The 24,959-nt window shown below is 45.6% G+C and overlaps 1 protein-coding gene across 3 annotated transcripts in view; it reads left to right on the plus strand.

Moving 5' to 3' along the window:
* Mapk14 (mitogen-activated protein kinase 14) overlaps positions 1-24,959 on the plus strand; it is a 59,592-nt gene that overhangs the window by 14,220 nt on the left and 20,413 nt on the right. For all 3 annotated transcript variants that reach the window (XM_050142791.1, XM_050142783.1, XM_050142782.1), the window contains exons 2-8: positions 8,692-8,821; positions 10,735-10,793; positions 21,495-21,606; positions 22,224-22,253; positions 22,525-22,572; positions 24,079-24,193; positions 24,583-24,654. In XM_050142791.1, the coding sequence (XP_049998748.1) occupies positions 8,692-8,821; positions 10,735-10,793; positions 21,495-21,606; positions 22,224-22,253; positions 22,525-22,572; positions 24,079-24,193; positions 24,583-24,654 (566 nt within the window). The remainder of the gene's footprint in view (positions 1-8,691; positions 8,822-10,734; positions 10,794-21,494; positions 21,607-22,223; positions 22,254-22,524; positions 22,573-24,078; positions 24,194-24,582; positions 24,655-24,959) is intronic.

The following is a 24,959-nucleotide window of genomic DNA, read 5'->3' on the forward strand; positions in this document are numbered from 1 at the left end:
ACTTGGTACTGGATGCTTGTCACTGTCTCACTGTCTTAAAGGACGAGTAGAACCAAAGTTAGAGACCGTCTGTAGTCTGATTAAAGAATGAAGACGCTCCTTCTGTTGAGAGGCAGAGCTTAGTTCCCCTCCCCTCTTCTGAGGACTGTACTTGGTGGCTCAGTTTTCTGCTGTGTGGCTGCAGGAGTTACTGATAAGGTGTACCTCCTGCCTTGCTTTCCCTCTGGAATCACTCCTGTGGGAGCAGGCATGTCCAGCCTGTGACCCACAGGCTGCATCCCAGGCCATGTGCATCTCAGGATAACTGAATTCCACCCAGCACATTTTGTAGCTGACACCATTCTCCCACAGTTTGGAAGGTTGGACACCCCTGCTCCAGAGCGTAGTTTCTCAGCTCTGATACACTTTGGCATTTGGGATCAAGTAGTTGCTCATAGTTCCTGACTGTCTGGTCTGCTGTAGGATGCTTAGCAAGCAGCATCTCTGGACACCACCTGCTAAGGTGCCAATTACATTTTTGCTTTAAGAGTTGGTTGTGACAACCCAGAATGACTCAGATGTCCTCTGGGGGACAAAACGGCCCTCTTTTCAGACCCTCTACTGGAAGCCTGTGACGCAGCTCTGTGAGGCCTACATAGCAAGCACATTAGCCATGAGGGTGCCTCACCTTGGAAGAGGAGTTTCAGCCTCGTCAAATGTAAAAGTGACTTCGGGGAGAGATGGTTCAGCAGTTAAGAGCACTGGCTGCTTTTCCAGAGGACCTGAGTTTGATACCCAGCACCCACATGGCACCTCACCTGGCTGTAACTCCAGTGCCAAAGGATCTGACATCCTTCTAGTGGCTGCTGCATGCTCACAGTGCATGTAGCCAAAGCACTCATTCACATACAGAAATAAAATTTAAAAGCAATTAGAGGAGGCTTGCTGTGGCCCGTGTCTTTCTGCAGCTGGAGTGAGCCAGAGCCACCTTGCTAAATTACTCCCTAGCAATAAACCATGTTTAAAGCTCCAGAATTTGGGGTGATTTGTTATCCAGCAGAAGGTAATACCCTAAGTTCTCTGCTGTGGAGACACCAGTCCCGTGCAGTTAATGTGCAACACATGCTTGTAGCCTAGATACGGAGTTAAGAGCTGTCGTGTGGAAACCTGTTCCATGCTTGTAAGAACTTCAGTGCAACATGATTAGTAGGGTATAGCAGATTTGTTTGAATGAATTATTTATGATTACTTTAAAAATTACTGCTCTTGAAACTTTGAAACAGAAATAGAGAAGTGTCTCTGATAGTACATTGTAATGACACTTTAGAAAATAGGGAGGCATAGCATACTCAGAATGCAGGAAATGTCCCATGAAACCCACAATTGGGCTATGGCAATAAAATAAGCACCTTTAGATTTGACTGCACTGGAGGGTCCTCTTTAAGGACACTCATCCTCATGGCCTTTGGCAGAGGGCCTCCTTACTATTAAGATCTCAGCACAGGGCTGCTTTGAAGTCTTCCTCTAGATAGTGGTTCTCAACAGAGGGGACATTTTGTTCCCCTAGAAACTGCATTTTTAAAAAGGGGAGGGCTAGGGTGGTGGCATGCACTGGGGAGGCAGAGACTGGCAGATCTTGGGCATGTAGGCCTCCCGATCTAGCCTACTCGGTGAGTTACAGACCAGTGAGAAACCAATTGTGTCTCAAACTACCCTTTCCAGCCTGGCAGTAGTGGCACACGCCTTTGATTCCAGCTCTTGGGGACAGAGGCAGGTGGATGTGGTCCACAGAGTGATTTCCAGGACAGCCAGGGCTACACAGAGAGACCCTGTCTTCAAAACAAAACAAAACAACACAAAACAACTAAACAAACAAACTGCCTTTTCAAGTCAAAAGAACGAGATGGTGCCAGATTCTAGTATCATAATCACACGTGAAATAGAGTTTGAATTTCTTCTCTTTGAGCTTTCCATTTGTTTTTCACATGATTTAAGGGTTTTTAAAGAAATTTCTGCTTTGGACATTTGTAATTTAGGGCAGAAAGTATAATTTCTCTTCATTTCAAATAATGCCTTGATACGGAGAAGAAGGAACCTTGGAAGCAAATTTTAGTGCGTAGAGCCAGGACTTTGGCAGCCCTTTTAGCAACACATGAGAACAGTGTCTGAGTAATTCCTGCATGTCTCTTATGTGTAAGTTGTATTTTAATGGGAGTGTGTGTCCTCTGTGGTAAACATTGGTATGTTCTGATATAGCATGTGAATTGTGAAGAAGCGGTGAGATAGATGGTATTTTGTTATGTGTGTGACTAAGCTATCAGTAACAGGGTGATTGGGTAGACTGCATTAGTGAGAATATTGCAAAATACAGATTTGAAAATTATTTGGTAAAATGAAAAATGATTATGGTTTAGGGATATAGGTTCCATATTTACATATGGTGATTATGACCATATCGTATCATTCAAAGAAAATATAATTGCTGCTAACTAGTAGTTTCATTAAGTTGAAAATGCCACTCAGTGACAGAGCAGCACTGTGATTCATGCTTCTCACTCAGCTAATGGCCTCTTTGAGAGATGGAAGCTTGTTAAAACACACACACACACAACTGAGGATAGCCAGGTGGTGGTGGCGCACCCCTTTAATCCCAGCTCTTGTGAGGCAGAGGCAGGCGGATTTCTGTGAGTTTGAGGACAGCATGGTCTACAGAGCTAGTTCCAAGACAGCTACACAAAGAAACCCTGTCTCAAAAAACCAAAAAAGAAAAAAGAATAAATCTGAAAATAGAAACACATACAGTTCAAAAATGTTAAAAGTCTGGCATATATTAAACGTTTCTTCTGTACAGATTCAGAATTTCCCTACGATGGGATCATCTTTGCTTCTGAAACTCGTTCTTTGCCCTCAGTACCTGAAAGAAGTGGAGTCTTGCTGATTGCTGCATGTGTGAGACATGAGAATGTACTAGACTTTAAACTCTTCCTGTTGGGTTTCAAGCAGTTTCTTGTGACCAGGCTGCAAAGGCCACATACTTTGAACCCTACTCTGTTTGGGTCTTGTCTGTGTGTTTGAGACAAGTCTTCCTCTGTAGTCCAGATGGCCTCTACCATGTTCTTGCTGTCTCTCCCTTTCAATCGCTAGGATTATAGGCATAAATCACTACCCCCAGCTTCAGTGTGTGTGTGTGTGTGTGTGTGTGTGTGTGTGTGTGTGTGCGCGCGCGCGCGTCTTTACAGGCTCATACTTGTGGATGTCAGAGGGCAGTTTGCAGTAATCAGTTCTTTCCATGTGGGTCCCAGGAATTGTGTTTTCAGGCTTGACAGCAGAGTGCCTTTACCCTCGGATCCTTTACCTGCGGAACTCTTCCATCAGGCCTCAATATGTATGCTTGTTATTTTTTATTTTTATTTATTTATTTTTTTTATTTTCGAGACAGGGTTTCTCTGTAGTTTTTGGAGCCTGTCCTGGAACTAGCTCTTGTAGACCGGCCTGGCCTCGAACTCACAGAAATCTGCCTGCTTCTGCCTCCTGAGTGCTGGGATTAAAGTCATGCGCCACCACTGCCTGGCTGTTTATATTGTTTTTTTGAGACAGGGTTTCTCTGTGTAATAGTCCTGGCTCTCCTGGAACTCACTTTGTAGACCAGGCTGGTCTCGAACTTAAGATCCACCTGCCTCTGCCTCTTACCAAGTACTGGGATGTGCCACCACACCTGGCAATATATATATATTGTATATATATTCAGATACTGGGTTTTGAGTAATGTTAAACTGTCTCTTGGCTGTTTTATTGGGCATTCCTGGAATCATATATATTTGTTATCACAAATAGATGATAAGTTTTGTGACATCAGCTATTATACTTACTGTTTCTTTGTAACAATAAAAAAAAATAACGCAATAAACCATGAGTGGTGGCTGGTCTCTAATCCCAGCACAAGTGCCTAGCATGAGGATTATAGATTAATGCCCGTGTAGACCAAGTTAGCAAGATCCTGTCTTGAAATAAAACAAAGCAGTTTGTTGACTAGCACTTGTCTGCTGTGTGTCCAGCCCTGAGGGAACTCTTCAGAGACAACTGAGGAAACTGAGGTTTTTCCTCCTTATCTCAAAATAACTACATTATAAAATACTCTCTGGTGTAATTTTTGTTAAACAGTTCTGGAGAATGTCCTGAGTGCCAGGAGTTAGGGTAAGCCCTTTGTACCATGACGGTGAGGGGAACTGATGCACTTCTTGCCCTCAAGATGCCCAGGGTGAGTGGCAACGGCAGCTGTTATTAATGTCTGGTATTAGAGTTTTACAAAATTAGGGTTTTGTTAAACCTGCCATAAAAGCTTGTACTTTTATGATTAGATACAAACATCATCTTTATTTTATATATGAGGTTGATAGAATTTAATTAACTTCCTCAAGATTATACGGTTATTAAGTGGCAGAGCTGGTATTAAAACCCAGACAGTCTACTTCCAGAGCCTAGCCCTTGTTTAACTACCTGGTGGGTGATAAATAAACATATAATAATCATTGTGATTATTGGGAGCTGCTGAGTCCCAGTGAAGCATCTGTCACCCACTGACCAGCGAGTGGAGTCAGGTGGGTAGAACATGCATGCCTTGCTCTGGAGCCAGCTGAGAATGGCCTGCCTAGGTGGTCGTCATGGACAGCTGTCGTGTTTCCCCAGCCTAGCTGAACTTGTATGTGCAGTCACACTGCTGGCCTTCCCTGCTCCCCACAGGCTCACCCCAAGGAAGGACACTCAAGGTGGAAGTTGAAAAGCCACATCATGCAGGAGCCATAGCCATTTCCCCACTTACAAACCAGTTTAGAGAACTGAGTTTAAAGAGTGGTCAGGACTCACACACTGTGGAAAAGGAGGGTTGTCTTCTTAGGATTTGTGGAGCGTGAGGGTGTGTGGAGCGTGAGGGCTGAAGACTCCCAGAGTCTCCCTCAGGCCAAGTAGGTACATCCTGGGGGGCGGGGGTGAGTCGGGGCTGGTGGTGAAGGAACAGGAGCAGCAGCCTGTCCTAGTGGTTTAAGTCGGGGCTGGTGGTGAAGGAACAGGAGCAGCAGCCTGTCCTGTCCTAGTGGGTTAAGGAACTGAAAGAAGCAGCACACCCAGAGTAGGCCTGGGCGGAGAAGGTCATGTCCTGATGGGATGCACATATGGGCACTGATGGGCTGAGCAGCCGGACCAGGTCATCTCATCTGACTTTTAGGCTGTGATAGGAAATTTACATCTTATTCTCTACACCAAGGAAATTCCTCGGATTTAAGATAGTCACAGTTTATTTGTTTGTTAGTGTCTTGAGGCAGGGCTTCTCTGGGTAACGGCCCTGGTTTGTACTGGAACTCACTTTGTAGACCAGGGTGGCCTGAACTCTGCCTCCCGAGTGCTGGGATTGAAGGCGTGAGCCATCATAGCCCGGCCCTATTTATTTTTTTTGAAATTGTGTATGTGTGTGTGGGGGTGAGGAGCATGTAGGATTGGACTTAGGTCATCAGGCTTGGTGACAGGCACCGTTACCTGCCGAGCAAGGGTGGCTGGAGCAACCAGATGGTCGTCCATTCACCCGGAGTGACAGTGACAGGGGAGAGCTGTTGTGGGGTTCTCAGCGCTCACCCGTGCTTCCCCAGCACTGCCTGCTGTGTGGTCACCTGGAGGGGGGAGGCTTTGGGAGGGATGTGTGGTGAATTTTCTCATTTCTGTGACCAGAGACCTGACGAAGGGTTTAAAGGAGCAAAGGCTACTTCAACTCTTCTTTTCTCAGAGTCTTTGTGTGGTTGCCTGGACCCATAGACTCGAGCAGAGCATTATGGGGATAGAAAAGATAAGATGCCCAACCCAAGCACCTCCTTCCAACCAACTTCCACCTCCTAAGTAAAAACAGCAACAACAAAGTTATATTTGTTCAATTTGTGGGGGTGGAGGTCAAAGGAAATTTTTGAGTTGTTTTTCTCCTACTATTTGAGTTCGAGGAACGAAGCTCAGGTTGTCAGGCCCATCTGATTGGGCCCTCCCGTCTCCTGAGTTTTCAAGTCTCTCTAGTTAGACATGGTGGCACATCTGTAGTTCCGGAGGTAGGGCCAGAAGGTTCAGGAGTTACCTTTAGTTATTTAGTGAGCCTAAGGCAAACCTGAACTATTTGAGACTTTGTCTAATAACAGTAACAGAAGGAAACTGCAGTGTCACCGGCTGGGACACATGCACCTGTGGAGGGCATTCCACGTTGAACCGAGGTATAGAGGAGGTTGTCAGGAGTAGAATGTAGGAGGCTGCCCAGGACATCCCTTGAAGAACTCCATTATCAGGAGTACACAGTGCAGTGACGGTTCTAGAAAGCCTGTAGAAATGTTGATATGGATGTCTGTAGGGATTAATAAGAAGAAGCGGAAGTGGTAACCATGCCAGATGCTAATCCAGGAAAGTGGTCGTTGGGCCAGTAATGGACTTGGGAAGGAAGAGCAGCAGTTCCAGCAGACAGCATTGGAGGAGGAACGGGAGCTGAGAACAAGCCATATTCCAAACTGTATGAATTATCTGAGAATTTGTGCCATCTCAGAGGCCTCTCGGGCAGTGCCAGGGCCTCTGGTCCCTGAAGTACACTTTGAACAGCAGAGATGTAGGCTAGGAACTCTTATTTTAGTGCATGAAGGGTCTGAGAAAACGCAAACCACTGGCCTTTCTTCAGCTTCTGATTGCAGTTTTAGTGTGGTGTTCTGCTTTTTTAACTCCTCGAGTGAAGCTAACATGAATGGTTCCCATACCTTGAGAATTTGGAGAACTTTTTAACTATGGTGGGGTATAGTCACAGAACTTTAATAAAATGGGAAATTTCTGGAGCATATTCTGAAATGAATGACCCAGTAGAGGGTGGATTTAGTGAGCCTGAGCCAGTGGTATCTCTGGGTTCAGTTCTCAGTCTGTCTCTGTCTGTCATTCTGTCCATCCATCCACCCACACACACATGTGCACGCACATATGCATATAAATAGTATAATCCAGTATTACAAGGAAAGAAGGGGGATGCAGAGAAATGTCTCTGAGAAGATGTGGTTGGCTTCAAAACACTGTCAATCTGGGGTTTTGATCAGAGGGGATGCCTTAGAGCAAGAGAGGCTGTGGAGAGCATGGTCCGGGGGCAGCTGGGGTAACAGGTGTGCATGAAGGGATGGAACTCCCTTTGATAGCTTATATTCTCTCAAGGAAAGTGTGTGTGTTGGGGGAGGAGGAAGGTTGAGAGGCAAAAATGTCAAGTGATTATGTTAGAGAATGGCCCTTTGAAAAAGGTGGCACTATTTTAGGGTATATTTGAAATTATGTTCAGAAGTTTAGGATTGTCAGCCCATCTAGTCTGTACATTTTTTTTCTTCAACTACAGTTAGCCTTGTATTCAGACGTGGGTAACTAAGTGATTGGGGTCACCTGAGGTTCGACTATCCAAGGGGAGGGTACAAGGGAGTGATTATCACTATTGAGCAATTAGGAGACTGGAGAAGGAGCGGCTGGAGAGACAGAGTGGAGATTAGGTCGGCAGCTTCGCGGTAGTCAAGGTGGAGTAAACTAAAGCAAACCGAAAAGCAGGGTGGGGTGCTGGAGTGCGGCCCTGAAGGGCTGTCTGAGGTGGAGTTTCCTGAGGGGTTGGATATGCCCTCCGCTTGGATGTTGTAGTTGCCAAGAATGTTGACAGGAGTTGGGAATGGAGGGAAACTCTCTGATAGGACAGACTTTTGGTGGGTGATGGAAAATTCTAGTCATTGGCTAACAGCAGCAGGGCTGAGGGTTTTTCAGAATTGCAAGCAGGAAAGCAAATGGGAAGTAGTGGTTTTGAAACAGTGTAAGACACCTGTGCTTACAGGGACGCGTGTGTGCAGAGAGAGCGCCCTCTGATGGCAGGACTGTCGGAAGTGTCTGCTTAGCTTACTGCATAGAGAGGTAGACAAGGCTCAGAAAGGAGGCTGGACCAGTTCAAGTGTTACACAAATCAAACTGACAGCTAACGATTGAGGATCCATGTAGGTTTGGGGGTGAGAGGAGGACTCCTGGAGTAAAGGAAAGTTAGCGCATCGTCCTAGCTAACGGCAGTGCTGCGCTGTCGTTGTCAGTGTTGTTCTCCCATCTTTATTCCGAGGTCCCCGTGTCCATCACTATTATAAGTGTTTATTCTCTCTGCCACTCCTCCCTGCTCCCAGAGAGCTTCCCACTGTACCTCAGTCTATAAAGTGCCCAACACTTTGGAAAGAGCTTCTTCTTCTGAAAGCAGGGTGATTTCTGAGGCCTTTCCTTTGACCAGCATCTCGTAGCAAGGTGACAGAGAAGCCTGGTCACAGGGTATATACAGAGATTATCAGTGTTGTTTCCTTTGGACAGATGGCTGCCTGGCTTCATGAAGTGTATTCTAACACAGCCACACCCATTTTATAGGTTCTTATTCTTTAGCTGCTCTCAGGCAACAACCGCAAGCTGAGTGTGAGGAGCCTTACCTAGGGTCTAGAGAATATAAAACCCTGCTCTCTGTACCTCTCTGGGAAGCACTTGCTACCACTGATATAGACAGTGGGCGGAGTCATTGTAGTCTTCATCTTAGTCTCTGTTCTTTCTGTGTCCTGCCACACATTTAAGTTGGAAATGGAATTGCCTAGAAAGTATTAGTAGTAGTTTTTGGAGCACTCTTAATGGTGGATTGTTGTTGTTGTTGTTTCTCCCTAGTGCTGCTTTTGATACAAAGACAGGACATCGTGTGGCAGTGAAGAAGCTGTCAAGACCGTTTCAGTCCATCATTCATGCCAAAAGGACCTACAGAGAGCTGCGCCTGCTGAAGCACATGAAACACGAGAATGTAAGTTCTCGTGTCCTTGCACAGACCAAGGGCTTTGTGTGCACTGCTGCAGGTGCACACACACCACATTGGGGCTGTCGGGTTGGCTTGTGCTGCTTGAGGATGATGGCGGTGCCTCTTCCCAGAGCTGTAGTTTTATTCCAGGATCTTAAGAAGCACTTGATTTTTTTATTTTAATTTAAAAAAATTATGTATAGTTTCTGTGATTTGTGTCTGCCTGCTTGAGTTTATGTGAATCATGAGGTGCAGGGCCCTTGGAGGCCAGAAGATGTCAGATTCCCTGGAACTGGATAGAGTCACAGGTGCTTGGGAGCCACTATGTGGGTATTGAGAACCAAACCTGGCTGCCCTGCAAGAACAGCCAGTGCTTTTAACTGCTGAGCCCTCTCCAGCCCCCAGTACCTTTCTCTGTATGTAACTCTTTATTTTGTGGGTATGTGTATTTGCATGTGTGCGTGTGTATGTGATGTCAAAGAACAGCTTGTGGAAGTTGGCCCACAGTGGTCTGTAAATCTACTTTCAGGGATCTGATACCCACTTCTGGCCTCAGCTAGCACTGTGCACATGTGGTTCACAGGCATTGCAGGCAAAAACACCATATACACAAAATGATAAGATTTTTTGAAGAAAGATGGAGTTTTACTTTTTATAAGTTTTATAATTATGTATATGTGTTTGTGTACATGTGGGGATGTGTGTGTGTATATACTTGTGTGCAGTGCCATGGAGGACAGAAGAGGGCATCTGGAGTCACAGGTGCTTGTGAGACACCTGACTTTGATGTTGAGAATGGAACTCCGTGCCCTGAAAGGATGGCCGAGCCCCTCTGCCACACCAGAAGATGGGTTTTGGTTATGCACACTGCTGCTTAGCAGCACTGTCATTGTATGTCAGGATGGTCAGGGCCCAGTCTTGAAGACCCCATACTCAGATATTAGTGGGTTTTGTCTTTTAAAGGTTTGTTTGTTTGAGACAGGGTCAATCTCCATAGCTCTGGCTGGATTGGAACTGCTGAACCACTCCAACTCTGTTGCTTTGTTTTTTAAAAAGCAGGCACAAAGTTGAATGTCTAAATTTTCTTTTCTACTCACATGTTTAAAGGGGAGATGGGAAAAGACCAGAAAACTTACATTTAATACAGAAATTGTCTCAGCTTTCAGATTATCCTGCAGACATTTGTTAGGCACTTAAGATATAGAAGCAGTTCTGAACAGTGAAGAGCCAAGACTGTCCTGGGAGATAGATGTCTCAGTGGCTATGAGCTCTTGGTACTTTTATAGAGGTTACCAACAACTACATTGGGTGACTCACAGCTGCCTGTAATTCTAGTTCCAGGGGATCCAGTGCCTCCCTCTGGCCTCTGAGGATATACATCACATGCTCATACACTCTAAATATCTAAAAAACAAAACTTCCAACAAGTTTGACCTCCAAAGAGAATAGCAACAACCATAACCAGGTTCTTAGAGGCCATCACAATATTCAGTCTTTTATACAAAAACGTCTAATGGTAGCAAATGACAGAGACACAGTCACTATGAGGGTAGCCAGCTGAGTCAGCTGGCCTGTTCTTGACTGAACTTGAAGCCTTGCTCTCATACACCTGCTCAAGGGCCAGTCCCTGAGAGGCAGCCTACCAGCTGCATCCTTAGCTGTCTGCACAGTTAGGACAGAGCTTGCTTGCTTGACTGCAAATACTACACATCTTAAATTTAAAAACAAATCCTCAACACCCCCAATCCCTAAGAAGAAATGATGTTAACAGGTCTAAAACAGAAATGCAGGGGTAAGCAAGTCAGTCCTCGCACACCAGTGGAACTGGATTTGGAACCTGTCCTCTTTCCACCGCAGACCTGGTGGGCGCTGAGGGAGCCCACTGCTTTCCTACTGAACATTTTACTGTGTTCTTGCAGGTCATCGGTCTGTTGGATGTGTTTACGCCCGCGAGGTCCCTGGAGGAATTCAATGATGTGTGAGTGAATCTCTTGCATTTGCAACATCAGCTGGAGGATGAGGATGAGCAGGTAGCCCACAGAACTGCTCAACGGTGCACAGACTCCAGGAGAATATTCTGTCCCCCACCTCTCCTGGGCACCTGTGGGGAGCATAGAAAGTAAAGATTATGCATGGTGCATTTTTACTGTCTCCGGCACAGTGTGACCTGTTCAGAGTCAGCAATGAGTCCTTATGAAATTTCAAAGAGTTGCAAAAGAGGGAGTGATGGAATTTTGACTATAATTTTTTTTTCTTAAAATGCCTGTCCACATAGATGTTTTCCTCTTTGAGCCCTCAGGGATAGGGAGGTGATAATGAGGCTGCTGATCCCTGAAAGTTTTTGTACTGGGGCAGATGGCAGCCCCTGCATGTTGGAAAAGATTTCTTCCAGTCTGCTGCCTCCTGGGAAGCAGAGCCTGGGATCCCGTCCCAGCAGCCAGGAGTAGAGAGCCGGGGAAAGGTCTCTAAAACGGAAGGAAGGAAAGGTCATGCATGGATGTGTTGTAGTGGCCAGTCACCACTGAGAGCACCTGGGCATAGGAAACGGCAGAATGCACTCAGATGGGACCAGTCTGGTGATCACGCCTAAGGTTCGCTCCACTGCTGATGAATGCCTTCACATGCGGGGTGGCACCCTTGTGAGAGCAAGACGGATTCCAGCAGGTGTCCTCTGTTCCACAACAGCCTCCCCACCACGACAGCTTCCCTAGTACCTGATTAACACTGTATTATTTTCAACTTGATAGACTGCAGGATCACTGATGGCTTCTGGGCATGCCTGAGAGAATTAATAGATGTGGGAAGAGCATCTAAATTGTGGCTGGGACTATTCTCTTGGCAGGGCATCTGGGACTGAATAGGACAGAGAAAAACAAGCTGAGCAGTAGCATCTAACTCTGGTTGGTTGTTGCTGCAGTGTGGTCACCTGTGGCAGGTTCCTGTGGCTGTGACTCCACTAAGGTGAACTGTACACTGGAACTGTGAACTAGAGTACAACCTTCTCCCTTAAATTGCCCTGTCCTGCTTTAGAGACACACTGTGCTGTAAGAGAAGAAACATCTTTTAAACATTTTTATGTCTGTGGATCTTTTGCCTGTTTGTATGACTGTGCACCTGTGCATTCAGTGCCCACAGAGGAGGGAGGAGGGTGTCAGATCCTCTAGGACTGGAGTTACAGATGGTTGTGAGCCATTGTGGATGCTGGGAATTGAACTCAGATCCATTTGGAAGAGCAGCCATTTGCTCATAAGTGCTGAGCCATCTCTCCAGCCCGAAGAAGAAACATCTTAAGCACAGTTACACGTTTGGTCCTCTTGCAATTCTGGCATTCCTAAGTGGAAAGGATGTTTATTGTAAAAGCCAAACAGAATTGTAGGACATTACTATTCGTCCTGAACTTTCTATATTAGTCAACTTTCTTTCTCTGTGACAACATGCCTGAAAACATTATCTTGTGTCAAGAGAAAAAGATTATTTCACCTCATGATTTTAGAGGTTCCAGGTCATAGTCAGGCCCATGGCTTTTAGGTGTCTGCTAGGGGTGCCAGGTTCAATGGTAGGGAATGTTGGTATAACAAAGACCATTCATCATGTGGCTAGAAAGCAAAAGGAAGAAAAAAGACCAGGATTCCAGTTTTCAAATCCATATTCCTAATGACCTAAGCCCTGCCGCCCAGAGGTTCCACTGCTCCTAATACCCTTTGACACATGGGGTGGGGATGGGGGGCAGGTCACTCAGCATCCAGATTATGGCACTTCATTCCCAATGCTCCCAGTGCAAACCAACTTTTCTCCAATCTTTTTTTTTGGGGGGGGGGACTATTTAATCTTTTCCCAAAAACAAGCAGGCAGATACATTTTCACTTGTGTGTTACCTTAATAGAAGGAAAAAAACAGAGGGAGAAGTGAATGACAAAGACGGTGGAGAGGAGGAAGAGAGGCACTTTGGCCCATATGCAGGAGCTCAGCCGCATTAACCTGACCCTGCAAATGAAAGTTTATGACTGGAGTAACTAAGAATGACAGGCTGTTCCCACAGCCCTGTCTCAGTGCCACAGAGGCTCCACACAGCTGAGCATAGACCATGGAGCCTGCTGCAAGCTGTGGTTGGAAAAGAGAATGTTGTGGAATCTGAATGGGGAACAAATGCTACTGCTGTGTGTCTGTGATTTACTTTGGAAAATGTCAGTTAGGTCTGAGTTTTACCCTAGGATTTTTATTGAGGATAGACTTTAACAGGGAAAAAAAAATGATTTATAGACTAGCAAGTATTGTGTTTTGGTTTAATTGAGCATCCTGGAATGGAAAATGAACCTGTTTTCTTACATTGAAGAGGCCTTAATGAAGACTGAGATCTATTTGAAGGGTTAAATTTTACTGATTATAATTTTATCCCCATAGAGAAGCCTACCAACTATCTAGTGTCTCCCTAGCAAACTAAAGTTACCTTCATTGACTGAGCAAGTCCATGACTGGAGCAAAGCATCTGTCTTCTGTTAACTCCAGCTAGATTCTAACAACTCTTCTTTTGTGGGGTTTGTTTTTTTCCATGACAGGGTTTCTCTATGTAACACTCCTGGCTGTCCTGGAACTAGCTCTTGTAGACCCCGACTGGCCTCAAACTCACAGAGATCCACCTGCCTCTGCCTCCCAAGTGCTGGTGTACCACCATCGCCCAGCTTGTTTTTTTTTTTTTTAAGATTTATTTTTTTTATTAGTTTGTATGTGTCTAAGAGTGGCTGTATGTGTTTGTACCTGGTGTCTGTGTGGTTCACATCTTCCTTCTAGAGCTATAAGTGGTTGTGAGCCATGGTGTGCGTCCTAGGAAAGCAGCCAGTGCTCTTCATCCCTGAGCCCCAGCTCTTCTGTGACTTGAGCAGCTCTCAGGTACTGCCTGGTGAACACTTCCCGAATGCTGAGTCACCGCCAGACGACTAACGTGCTCTACCTAGAAACGGGGAACCTGGGCCTATTAGAAAAGTGTTTTACTGCTGACTTTTGTGATGTTGATAGCAGTCAAAAATTAGCACCTTCTAGACATAAATAAAGGGCATTGAGCCTATAACTTGTGATCTTAGAGAAGCTAAATAAGAAGGAGAACCCAAAGAAAAACATATAGGCATCCTCCTGAATATTAACCTTCATCAGGCAATGAAAGGAGACAGAGACAGAGACCCACATTGGAGCACAGGACAGAAATCACAAAGTCCAAATCAGGAGCAGAAGGAGAGAGAGCACGAGCAAGGAACTAAGGACCAAGAGGGGTGCACCCACACACTGAGACAATGGGGATGTTCTATCAGGAACTCACCAAGGCCAGCTGGCCTGGGTCTGAAAAAGCCCGGGATAAAACCGGTCTCGCTGAACATAGCGGACAATGAGGACTACTGAGACCTCAAGAACAATGGCAATGGGTTTTTGATCCTACTGCACGTATTGGCTTTGTGGGAGCCTAGGCAGTTTGGATGCTCACCTTACTAGACCTGGATGGAGGTGGGTGGTCCTTGGACTTCCCACAGGGCAGAGAACCCTGATTGCTCTTTGGGCTGACGAGGGAGGGGGACTTGGTTTGGAGAGGGGGAGGGAAATGGGAGGCGGCGGTGGGGAAGAGACAGAAATCTTTAATAAATAAATTAATAAATAAATTTAAAAAAATTTGCACCTGTCCAGAGCAGTGCTTATTTCTATATTCTTCAGAGCCAGTGAAGAGCACACCCAAGAGAACAAACTTTTTCAGTACGATTGCAGGGTTTACAGGGCCACACCAATAACAATTTCGTCTGGTGTTACACCATTGTGTGTGCCAAAGCCTAGAGCCTATGTCTCCTAAAAACATTTGGGTCCACTAAGAAAAATAGGCAATCAAACAGCACCCTGAGGACCAAAGATGAAGGTTGCTGGATGCACAGCAGGCTCTGATTTTGATATGCATTTCCCATGCTAATTAGCAAAACCTGTAATTGCCTTTCAGGTGTACAGTTGACTTTTGTCTATCCTCTTCCTGTGTTTGTGCCTTTGTTTCAAGTATCGCTTTTCAATTCCTCATTCAGATTTTTGCTTCATCGCTAAGACCACATATACCTGCCAGAAGGGAACCGTAGGTTGTGCGTTTTGTTTGTGACCAGCAACCTGCGGGCACTGGGATGACTGGGGAAATGAGCATATCTAATTTTGACTGCTAACCTGGGGCAGGAGGCACATTTTTACAGAGACACACATGGGAGATCACGTGAGCACTCTGGGTGTTCTCAGTTATCGCCTGGACTATTTAATTGGTGTGCATTCTGACCTCATACTGCAAATATTTGGAAATGCAGAAAATTTCAGTAGATGGTATTGGAATCCAGGAAGAGCTGCAGTTTCTCCCAACCATTCTTAACCATAGTGGTTCTCTGCCCTAGCGGAGTAGGCAGGGGGAATTTTCGGACTCTTCTTGGGAACTGACTTGTCATTGGTTAAGTGGAGATGAGTCTTCAAGTCCTTTCCTCCCTGTTTATAGCTTCTCATTCCTGGTTTCATCCTTCCTTCTCTTTGTTTCATTCATTTGAGACAGGAGCTTACTATGTATCTCAGTTAACTTGGAATCCACAGAGATCTGCCTCTCTTTCCATTTCTGCTTTGTTCTTTATTAGTTTGTATTTGAGGTGGGATCTCATGTATCCCAGGGTAGCTTCAGATTTACTACACAACCAAGAGTGACCTCGATCTCCAGCTTCTCTGCCTTCTTCCCAGTGCTTGGATAACAAGCAGGAAGCACCACACCTGGTCTGTGTCGTGCTGGGCATAGAACCAGGGCTTCGTGCATGCCAAGCAAGCACTCTGCCTCTATCAACTTAGCCACACCCAGTCCCCTGCTTTGTTCATGAAGAGACACAAGAGCTTCTCAGTGGCCCTCGTTTTGATGAGAGCTGGTGAGCAGTTGATCACTAGGCTGGCCTTGCCCCTGTGGAAAATGCAGTTCCCCAATAAGCTTGAACATTCTGGTTCAGTTAACTAAAACTGAAGGGATCAAGTCAGTGAAGGCTTCGCTTTTATTGATCCTATTTGGTGTTTATATCTACCTCTACCAGACACAGCTCTCACCCTTGAGGAAGACAGCAAGCACACATAGTCTGTAATCACTGTGCTGAGATTATTGGTGAAGAAAAGCAAAATTTAAATGGGCACATGTTTTGCAGTGTAGTAGATTTGGAGAGCACCCCCCATGACCTGTCTCTGTACTTGAAATGACCTCATGTGACTTACTTTCCACTTCTGTCTCTGTCCCTGTGTTCTTCCTCTAATACTGACAACCAACTATATCCCCAACAAAACCTCTGTGTGGTCACCACCATGGCCGAGCTCTCCACATTTGCTGATTGGCTCTCATTTCCCGTAGAATCCCATACTGACCATGGACTTCTGATCAGAAACATGTTCCCTGTGCTCCTAGCTGAGCTGTAACCCCAAGTCACTGTGTCCCTTGGTCTGCTGGGTTCTTTGTAAAGTTGTCAGCTTATATTTCTGCCTGTTTGCTCCTGTGCCTTGTGAGTCTATTAGAGAGGTTGTTTTCCTTTCCTGAGTTGTTAGTGTTTGCAGGTATTACTTATGGAAGAAATAAATGCAAGCACCTATTGGGTATAGAGTACTAGGGGGTCTCAGGCATTGCTACCCACCCCAGCTGATGTTCCCAGAGAATGCTGTACAAGTAGTCCTTGAGCTGGTGCTCAGTTGGCGTTGAAAAGACTAAGAAAGGAGAGCCAAGCCAGATATCCAAAGAGAACTGGGGGTGAAGTACTGCAGTAGCTCAAGGGATGTCATGGCAATGGGGCTGGAGAGATGGCTCAGCAGTAAGAGCCCTGGCTGCTCTTCCAGAGGGCGGTGGCTTGTTTTCCAGTCCCACATGGCAGCTCTCAACTCTCTATAACACCAATTTCAAGAGATTCCTCTTCTGGCTTCTGAGGGTACCAGGCACACACGTGGTGCACATACATACACACAGGCAAAGCACTCATACACATTAAATAAAAATAAATCTTTTTTAAATATTTATTTTATTTATTATGTATACAGAGCATTCCTTCCATGTATGGCTGCAGGCCAGAAGAGGGCACCAGACCCCATTACAGATGGTTGTGAGCCACCATATGGTTGCTGGGAATTGAACTCAGGACCTTTGGAAGAGCAGACAATGCTCTTAACCTCTGAGCCATCTCTTCAGCCCCCAAAATAAATAAATCTTGAAGAAAAAAAAAAAACAGATGTATACTGGGGAGAAGCTGAAGTGGGGGGGGGGGTTAGGTTATTCATGACTTTATAAGCTAAGGAGATTGCCCCAGAAAAGAGATCAAAAGGTCCGGGGCATGGCGTGGGGCTGGGAAGGGGAATAAAGGCTTTGCTTTTATGTGATGTGACTTCCATTCAGCTCCGTCTCCAGTTACTCACACCACAGACACTCCGTAATATTCAAGAAGATTTCATTGTAGCAGATGTAGTTTTTCTCCTGAGTGTACACTAACAGGGTCAGAACTGGATGAGTATAGCAGCTGAAACAGGCTTTTTTCCTCAGTTCACAAACATGGTCCACCAGACATGATGACGCACACCTTTAAGCCCAGCACTCTGGAGGCAGCGAGAGGCAGATCTCAAGGCCAGTTGGTGTGTCTGCATAGCAAGTTCCAGACATCCAGGGCCACGTAGAAAAACCCTGTCTTGAAAAACCCTGTCTTGAAAAACCAAAACAAAAAAGACCAGAACCATGGCCCACTGCAGCCACGAGCTAAAACTAAAACATTCAGACGATCTGTGGTGCTAGCTGGTTGTAGTAGCAGCTCAGCTCCAATCTGGAGGGGTTTTCTCTCTTATCCTGAGGGAGGAACGTTTGGGATCTGATTTTCGCTTTTGAAAAGAAGTGCTCTGCCCTTTGGTGAGGACTGGTGGTTAGTGTCATCTCCTGGAGCAGGTTTAAGACCTGTTTAAATATGGAAGGCTAGCTCTGCCTTTTTGTAACTGCTCTGAGTGGAGCCAGTATTGGTGGAGATAGCAGGCTAGAGCAAGAGGCTTTTGTTTTGTTTTAAACCTTCATTGTATTATGCTTTCAAAAGGCATGGGAGGGAAAATCTTGACAACTGGGTGTCACCCAAGCAGGACTTAGTAAAGGGGGCTCTGAGACAGAGCACAGCCTAGCGTCCTGGAAGTTGCCAGTCCTGAGTCCCACCTGGTGCTGGTCCAGTGCATCTCACTGATTCATGTCCCTGGGGGATATGTGAGGGACTTAAGTTTAGAGGGCACCACCTTCTCAAGAGAGAAGCAAGATTCAAATCTGGTTGTGAAGTCATCATTTTGGCCTTCAACTTCTGATATAATCTCACTTAATCTTTTAAAGATTTGGTATTTGATAGCTTTCCAACTACAGTGCACTGCAGCCTTCCTTATTTTAGGAATTCACTGTCTAGTCCAGTGATGGTGTTAGGCGTGTCTTCTCAAATGTCATAAAGTACGCTCGCTGGAATCAAATCATGTAGAGACACGTGGCTCTCCAGCGGTGCCCCTTTCCCAGTGTCCATCTTGCTTCCATGGTGCTAGGTGGAGCCAGGCTTGACTTTTGAGTGGGTTCATCTGTACTTGTCCTCCCATGTCCTGCTCACTGGTCTGAGAAGCCTGATTGCCATGAACAGAAACTCTGGGTAGTGCTTGCTCCTGTCCTCTGTTGTGTGATTTGCTTTGGAGTTCCTTCTATATGTGAGCTGAAATTTGATAGCTGGTGGGCATAGATTGACCTTGGACCTTGTGGGAACAGCATGGAATGAAATAATAATAATCCCACCACAAGCAGTGCTGTATCCTAGGAGCAGTGTCCAATTTCTTCCTATGGAAATGACCGATTGTGTGATTGTGCAGTGGTTTGACGGACTCGGCCTCCTAGACATGTCTGTGATAAAATGCATTAGAAGCACTGAGCCCATTCATTGTCTCCAGATCGTCCCGTACAGTTGTGTGTAGTAGAGAAAGGCACTGAGAGTTACACAGGGGCGGTGGTCTTTTATGTGTGCCTGTGTGTTTGTGGTGGTGCAGAAGCATGTGTGCTGTGGTGCAGGTACAGAAGTCACATCCACCATGAGTCCTAGGGGTTGAATTTAGGATTTCGTGGTGAGTGCTTTATGCACTGAGTCATCACAGTGCCCCAGTCAGTGTTCTTCTATTTACCAGATTGTCTGCCAGTTTGAGACTAAAAATAAGATAGGTTCCTGAAGCAGGTGTTTGAGCTGTACACATCTCATCCCAGTGCTCAGGAGGGTGAGGCAGAAGAGCGTCCAGTCCAAGGCCGGCCCAGGTGAATAGTGAGACCTTGTCTCAAAAGCTCCAGGACTGCGGGTGTAATTCAGAAGAGTGTCTGCCAGCATGCACGAGACACTGTGTTCAGTCCTCAGCACTACCAAAAAAAATGAATGGATGGAATTAAGAGGGGATAGTGCTGTGCTCTTGACAGTCTTCACTAAATATTCAGAAGCTATTAAATCATCTAGAGGGCTGGAGAGATGGCTCAGAGGTTAAGAGCATTGCCTGCTCTTCCAAAGGTCCTGAGTTCAATTCCCAGCAACCACATGGTGGCTCACAACCATCTGTAATGAGGTCTGGTGCCCCCTTCTGGCCTGTAGGCACACATGTAGACAGAATATTGTATACATGATAGATAGATAGATAGATAGATAGATAGATAGATAGATAGATAGATCATCCAGAGATAAGGTATCCTTGGTCATTGTGATGTCTTAAAATATTAAAGTTTTATTGATTTATGCGTGCATGTGTGCATATTGTGTAAATTTTCATGCCTCACAGCCTGCATGTGGAGGCCAGAGGACGACTTGTAGGAGTCAGTTCTCTCCACGGCGTGGGTCCTGAACATGGCCCTCAAGTCGTCAGCCTTGATAGCTGCCTTTGATTATAGTCTTTGAGGCCGGGAACATCACTGAAATAAAATCTACCTTGATGAAAACACTTCAGAGAGTCTAATTTACTCTTTTGTTTTTTGGTTTTTTTTTTTTTGTTTGTTTTTCAAGATAGGGATTTTTAAGAATTACCGTATGTATATGTTAGAGGGTATGTATCTCGAGCTGGAGTTACAGGCAGTTGTGAACCACCTAACATGGATTCTGGGAACTGAACTCAGGTACCCTGGAGAGCAGGAAGCATTTTCAGTGATCAGCTGTCTCTCCAACCTTCTAATTTACTCTTTAAATTACATGTAGAGCTCATCTTTTTCCTTAAGGCTGTATAAATATGCAAGTTTTAGGAAACTGGCTAAAATCTCACTTTAAAGTCACAAGTAGGCCAAATCCCTCTGTTCTACTTATGACAGTAGACCACCTGAGCACTGTGAGCGGCAGCTGAGCTTTCTGTCACGGAGGAGACACACCTACTCTTACAAACTCAGCCCTGTGGTTCTGCTCTGCTCTTTGGTGGGGTGAAGACTTTGGGTCTAGAGTCTCTGTGGCAAACCTGCTGGGCTTGAATGCAGTCACTCCCATATAAAGGCAGGGTTACTACTCAGCACCACACCTATGGGAAGCTCTGGACCGTCCTGTTCCTGCTTCCTTTAGGGTAGTGCCAGTAAACAGCCTTTTGCTAGTCATTCCTGGAAAAAAGAAAATTACACTTTGAAAATCTAAGGGCACACCTGTTTTAAAACCTACAACATAGGGCTGGAAAGATGGATGGCTCAGCAGATAAGTTGGGTCTTCCAGAGGATCCAGGTTCAATTCCCAGCACCCATATGACAGCTCACAACTGTCTATAACTCAAGTTCCAGTGGATCCTATTCCCTCACAAAGACATGCAGGTCAAACACCAATGCACATAAAAATAAAACAACCTACAACATAGATTTACAATGAGGTAAATCTACAATGATGAGATTGCAAGTATGTGATCCTTATGGGCACGCAATTAGTTATACTGTAGATTTCTCCTGCAAAAATAAGAAAGCTGATGGGACTGGGGTGTGAATTAGAGGACTGCCTAGCATCCTTGAAGCCCTGGTTGTGATCTCCAGCACTGTTCTGTTGCTGTGAACAGACGCCACAAACAAGGCAGTTTACAGAGGCAAACATTTAATTGGGGGCTTATAGTTTTAGAGAGTTTTTAGAAGGGACGTTATTATGGCGAGGGGGGCACTGGTGTGGGCTTTTGAAACCTCAAGAATTTACCTCCAGTGAAACCTCCAACAAGGACACACCTCCTGTCTTAGGGTTAATTTTGCAGTGATGAAGCACCATGTCCAAAAGCAACTGGGGGTGGTGGGGTGCTAATTCACCCACTGTTCCATGCCATCAGAAGTCGTGAAGGCAGGAACTCGTACAGGAGCCTGGAGGCAGGAGCTGATGCAGAAGCCATGGTGGGCTGCTTACTGGCTTGATCCTCATGGCTTGCTCAGCCTGCTTTCTTATAGAACCACCCACGATGGTCTTATCTCCCTCCCCCAACAACCACTTAATCATCTCCATCTTCGATGTTTTCTTTTCACCTCAGTTTTTTTCTTTACAGAATGTGGAAAAGGATTCAGCAAGCAGGAATGGGTATAAATGTGGTGAGATTAGATTGCCAACTTGCAGGTGGCAAAGTTGAGATTTTGACTGTCATTGTGGTGCTTCCTGGGTGGTCCTCCCTGGATTGTCTGTAACTGCTTTTCTGTTTCTAGGTACCTGGTGACGCATCTCATGGGGGCAGACCTAAACAACATTGTGAAGTGTCAGAAGCTTACTGATGACCACGTTCAGTTCCTTATCTACCAGATCCTCCGAGGGTTGAAGGTACAGCCAGTAACGGTGTAGTGTGGGGAAATGAATTCTCCCCTCTTTCCTGTCTAGTGAGGACCTACAACAGTCGGGTTTTCTTATGAGAGACTTAGAAGAGTTACAGAATCAGCCAACCCTGCTGGTCATATATTTCCCAGGCCACAGATTTCTGTGAAACAAGTCATCCGTTCCTTTGATCCTTCAGTCTGAATATCCAAGAGGGGTGCTGTTGACCATATTGAAAAGTCTTGATACAAGCTGGTCTCTTGTGTGATCAGTATGATATTGTGTCTTTAAAGCATGCTCAGGCCTTGACTGGCCTCTCTGTTCACTCTCAGGACTGGAGAGGTAGAGGAAAGAGGACCACTGTGGGCAATTGATGAGTGCCAGACTATCCAGGGTTGGTCTTGGAGGGGAGGGTGCTTTTCAGGGATCAGAGCTCTTACTGAGGCTGTCATCAAGAAAGAGAAGAGGGGTGACAGCTCCAGTAGGTGGAGTGGGAATCGTAGTTAGTGTCACCAACTGAATAGCGACAACCCACTGTGGACCTGGACAGTGCTTACCGGCTGAGGGAGACCCCTGCAGACATGTACAGGCTGTGACATGGAAACTGACACTCTTCTCTTTTGCAGTATATACATTCGGCAGACATAATTCACAGGGTATGTATTGCGCCTTTGACAATGTGGGCGGGGCTGGAAGAGCGACACTAGTTGAGGGCTCTGTCAAAGTAGTGATTGACTTCACCCTTGCTCTTAGTGTAGGCTGGTAGAGGAGCACTTGCCTGTGTACCTGCTGAAGGCTAATTTGGCTCGGACACTGACTGTAGCTTGGAAGTCTGCTTGTCTTCCGTGTGTCTGCATCCTCTGTACCAGGAAGTGGGGGGGCTCATTGTGCATCAAGTTGATACTGTTCTCTCCGCTTGCTTCTTAGGACCTGAAACCTAGTAATCTAGCTGTGAATGAGGACTGTGAGCTGAAGGTAAGGAAGAAAGCATGGAACTTCGAACTGTAGGCTAAGCAAGCTGTTTAAATGACCTCGGAAGTAGATCTCAGTAACAAACCTTTAATCCCAGCACTCAGGACGAAGAGGTAGGCGGACCTCTAAGTTCAGGCCAGCCTGGTCTACAGAGCGAGATCCAGGACAGCCAGGGCCACATAAAGAAGCCCTGTCTCAGGGTGTGAGGGAGAAAAGAAAAGAAAAAAAAGAAAAGAAAATTAGAAATATAGCATGTTGGGCTAGAGAGATGGCTCCAAGACTAAGAGTAGTGGCTGCTCTTCCAGGAGGTCCTGAGTTCAGTTCCCAGAAACCACATGGTGGCTCACAACCATCTGTAATGAGATCTGGTGTTCTCTTCTGGCCTGCGGGTATACATGGAGGCAGAGCACTATATATGTAATAAATGAATCAAGAAAGGGAAGGAAGGAAGGAAGGAAGGAAGGAAGGAAGGAAGGAAGGAAGGAAGGAAGGAAGGAAGGAGAAAGAAAGAAAGAAAAATATAACATGCTAATTGTAATAAAGGGTATTATAATCTGTCTGTTATGTTAAGGAATGTTAAGCATTCCTGGAACATTCACTATTAGATAGTTTTCTGAAAAGAAAAATGGCAGAAACTCAATGATTCAAATAAGATAGAAGTGAATTAACCATCTGTAAAAAATAAGTAGTACTACATTTTTTTTTAATGAATTTTTGAAAAAGGTAACATACAGGGAGCTAGAGAGATGGCTCATTTCCCAGCACCCACTGAATCTAGAGGATCTGATGCCCACTTTTTGTCTCTGTGGGCACTGCATGCTCTTGGGGCACAAACATACATGGCAATCAAAATACCCATACACATAAAATTGGAAAATTAAAAAAATACAGTAAAATACACCCATTTTAAATTTACCTTTTTTAGGGTTCTAATGTCCATAAAGCTACTACCATTATAACATAGTAATCTCCATAACTTCAAAAAGTTCTGAGTGTCTCCTCCTAGTGACCCTCGCCCCTTCCCCTTCCCCCTGCTCCAGGTAGCCACTGATACGATTTCTGACTCTGAATTATTGTTTTATAATGGAGTCATACAGAATCGTGCACATTACTGTGTTACGGGTAATAGGTTCTTCATCTGGACTGTGTGCATCAGTATTCTCATTCTGTTGCTCAGTAGCAGCCCATCTCAGAAGCATACCAAAATGTGTAGCCTGTCTTCCTGTTACTGGGCACCTGCCTCTGTTCTGGTTTGAGACAGAGATATTGTGAACATCCCTGTGCAGACCTCTGTGTGGGCATATGGCTTTGTTGTTCTTGAGTAAACTCCTAGCAGGGGATAGTGTGCTTTGCTGGCATCTTTCTTTTTAAAGAGTTCTTGGAGTATGTTTGCCATGTATCTTGAGTCAGATTGGCAAAGCCCATGGAATGGGAGGAAATACCATTTTCTTTGTCATAAGGTAGCAGAACTTGCCTGCCCCCATGCCTGATCTCTGCTCTTGCCCTTAGATTCTGGATTTTGGACTGGCTCGGCATACTGATGATGAAATGACAGGCTACGTGGCTACCAGGTGGTACAGGGCTCCTGAGATCATGCTGAACTGGATGCACTACAACCAGACAGGTGCTGCTCCAGTCACCTGCCCAGACCTGACCCAGATGGGGGAGGGGTGCTGCTAACATGGTTTGCAGATGACTCAGGGCTGGGTCTTTACCAGCGGAGAGTGGGTTGACAACTCAGTATTCCCGGGAGGTCCACCATTCACCAGTACGAAAAGTGCCCTTTTGTGATATATTTTGTTTATCTTAATTGTATGCTAACTTACATGACCTGTGGAGCCCTTTATTGGGTGACAGTTTTAATAAGCTTATTTATTTCTAAAAGAAAAATGATTGTTGAACGTCAGGTGTCTCGAGTGTTGATTTGAATCTTTCACTCCGTTTGAGTCCAATCTGTGACCGTGAACATGAATAGAAACCGTGTCTGTGCTTGTGTTCCCATTACTATTCCAGTGGATATTTGGTCCGTGGGCTGCATCATGGCCGAGCTGTTGACCGGAAGAACGCTGTTTCCTGGTACAGACCGTATCCTTTAACACGTTTTTGCCCTGCTTCTCATCTGTGTTCGGCTGTTGGAGATGTGTGTTTCCCTTACTCGTTTGTGAGGAAGGCTCAGGTGTTGCTTTGGAGGTTCGTCCTCTTGATGAATAGCTCACCTTGCCAAGCAAACAAGCTTAAAACTTAGCTGTCGTCTTTTTGCAGCCTGTCCTTATGAATGAGTTTAGTCTTCTGCAAACCCTTAGCAAGCGTGCCCAGCACCTAGAGCTCAGAGGGCTCATGTTCTCACATTTGCTTACACTAGAAAGGCTGTGGCCCTGTTCTGACATGCA

This window comes from Alexandromys fortis, unplaced genomic scaffold, assembly GCF_014885135.2.
Source record: "Alexandromys fortis isolate MF-2015 unplaced genomic scaffold, M_Fortis_MF-2015_v1.1 scaffold_9, whole genome shotgun sequence".
Lineage (NCBI taxonomy): Eukaryota > Metazoa > Chordata > Mammalia > Rodentia > Cricetidae > Alexandromys > Alexandromys fortis.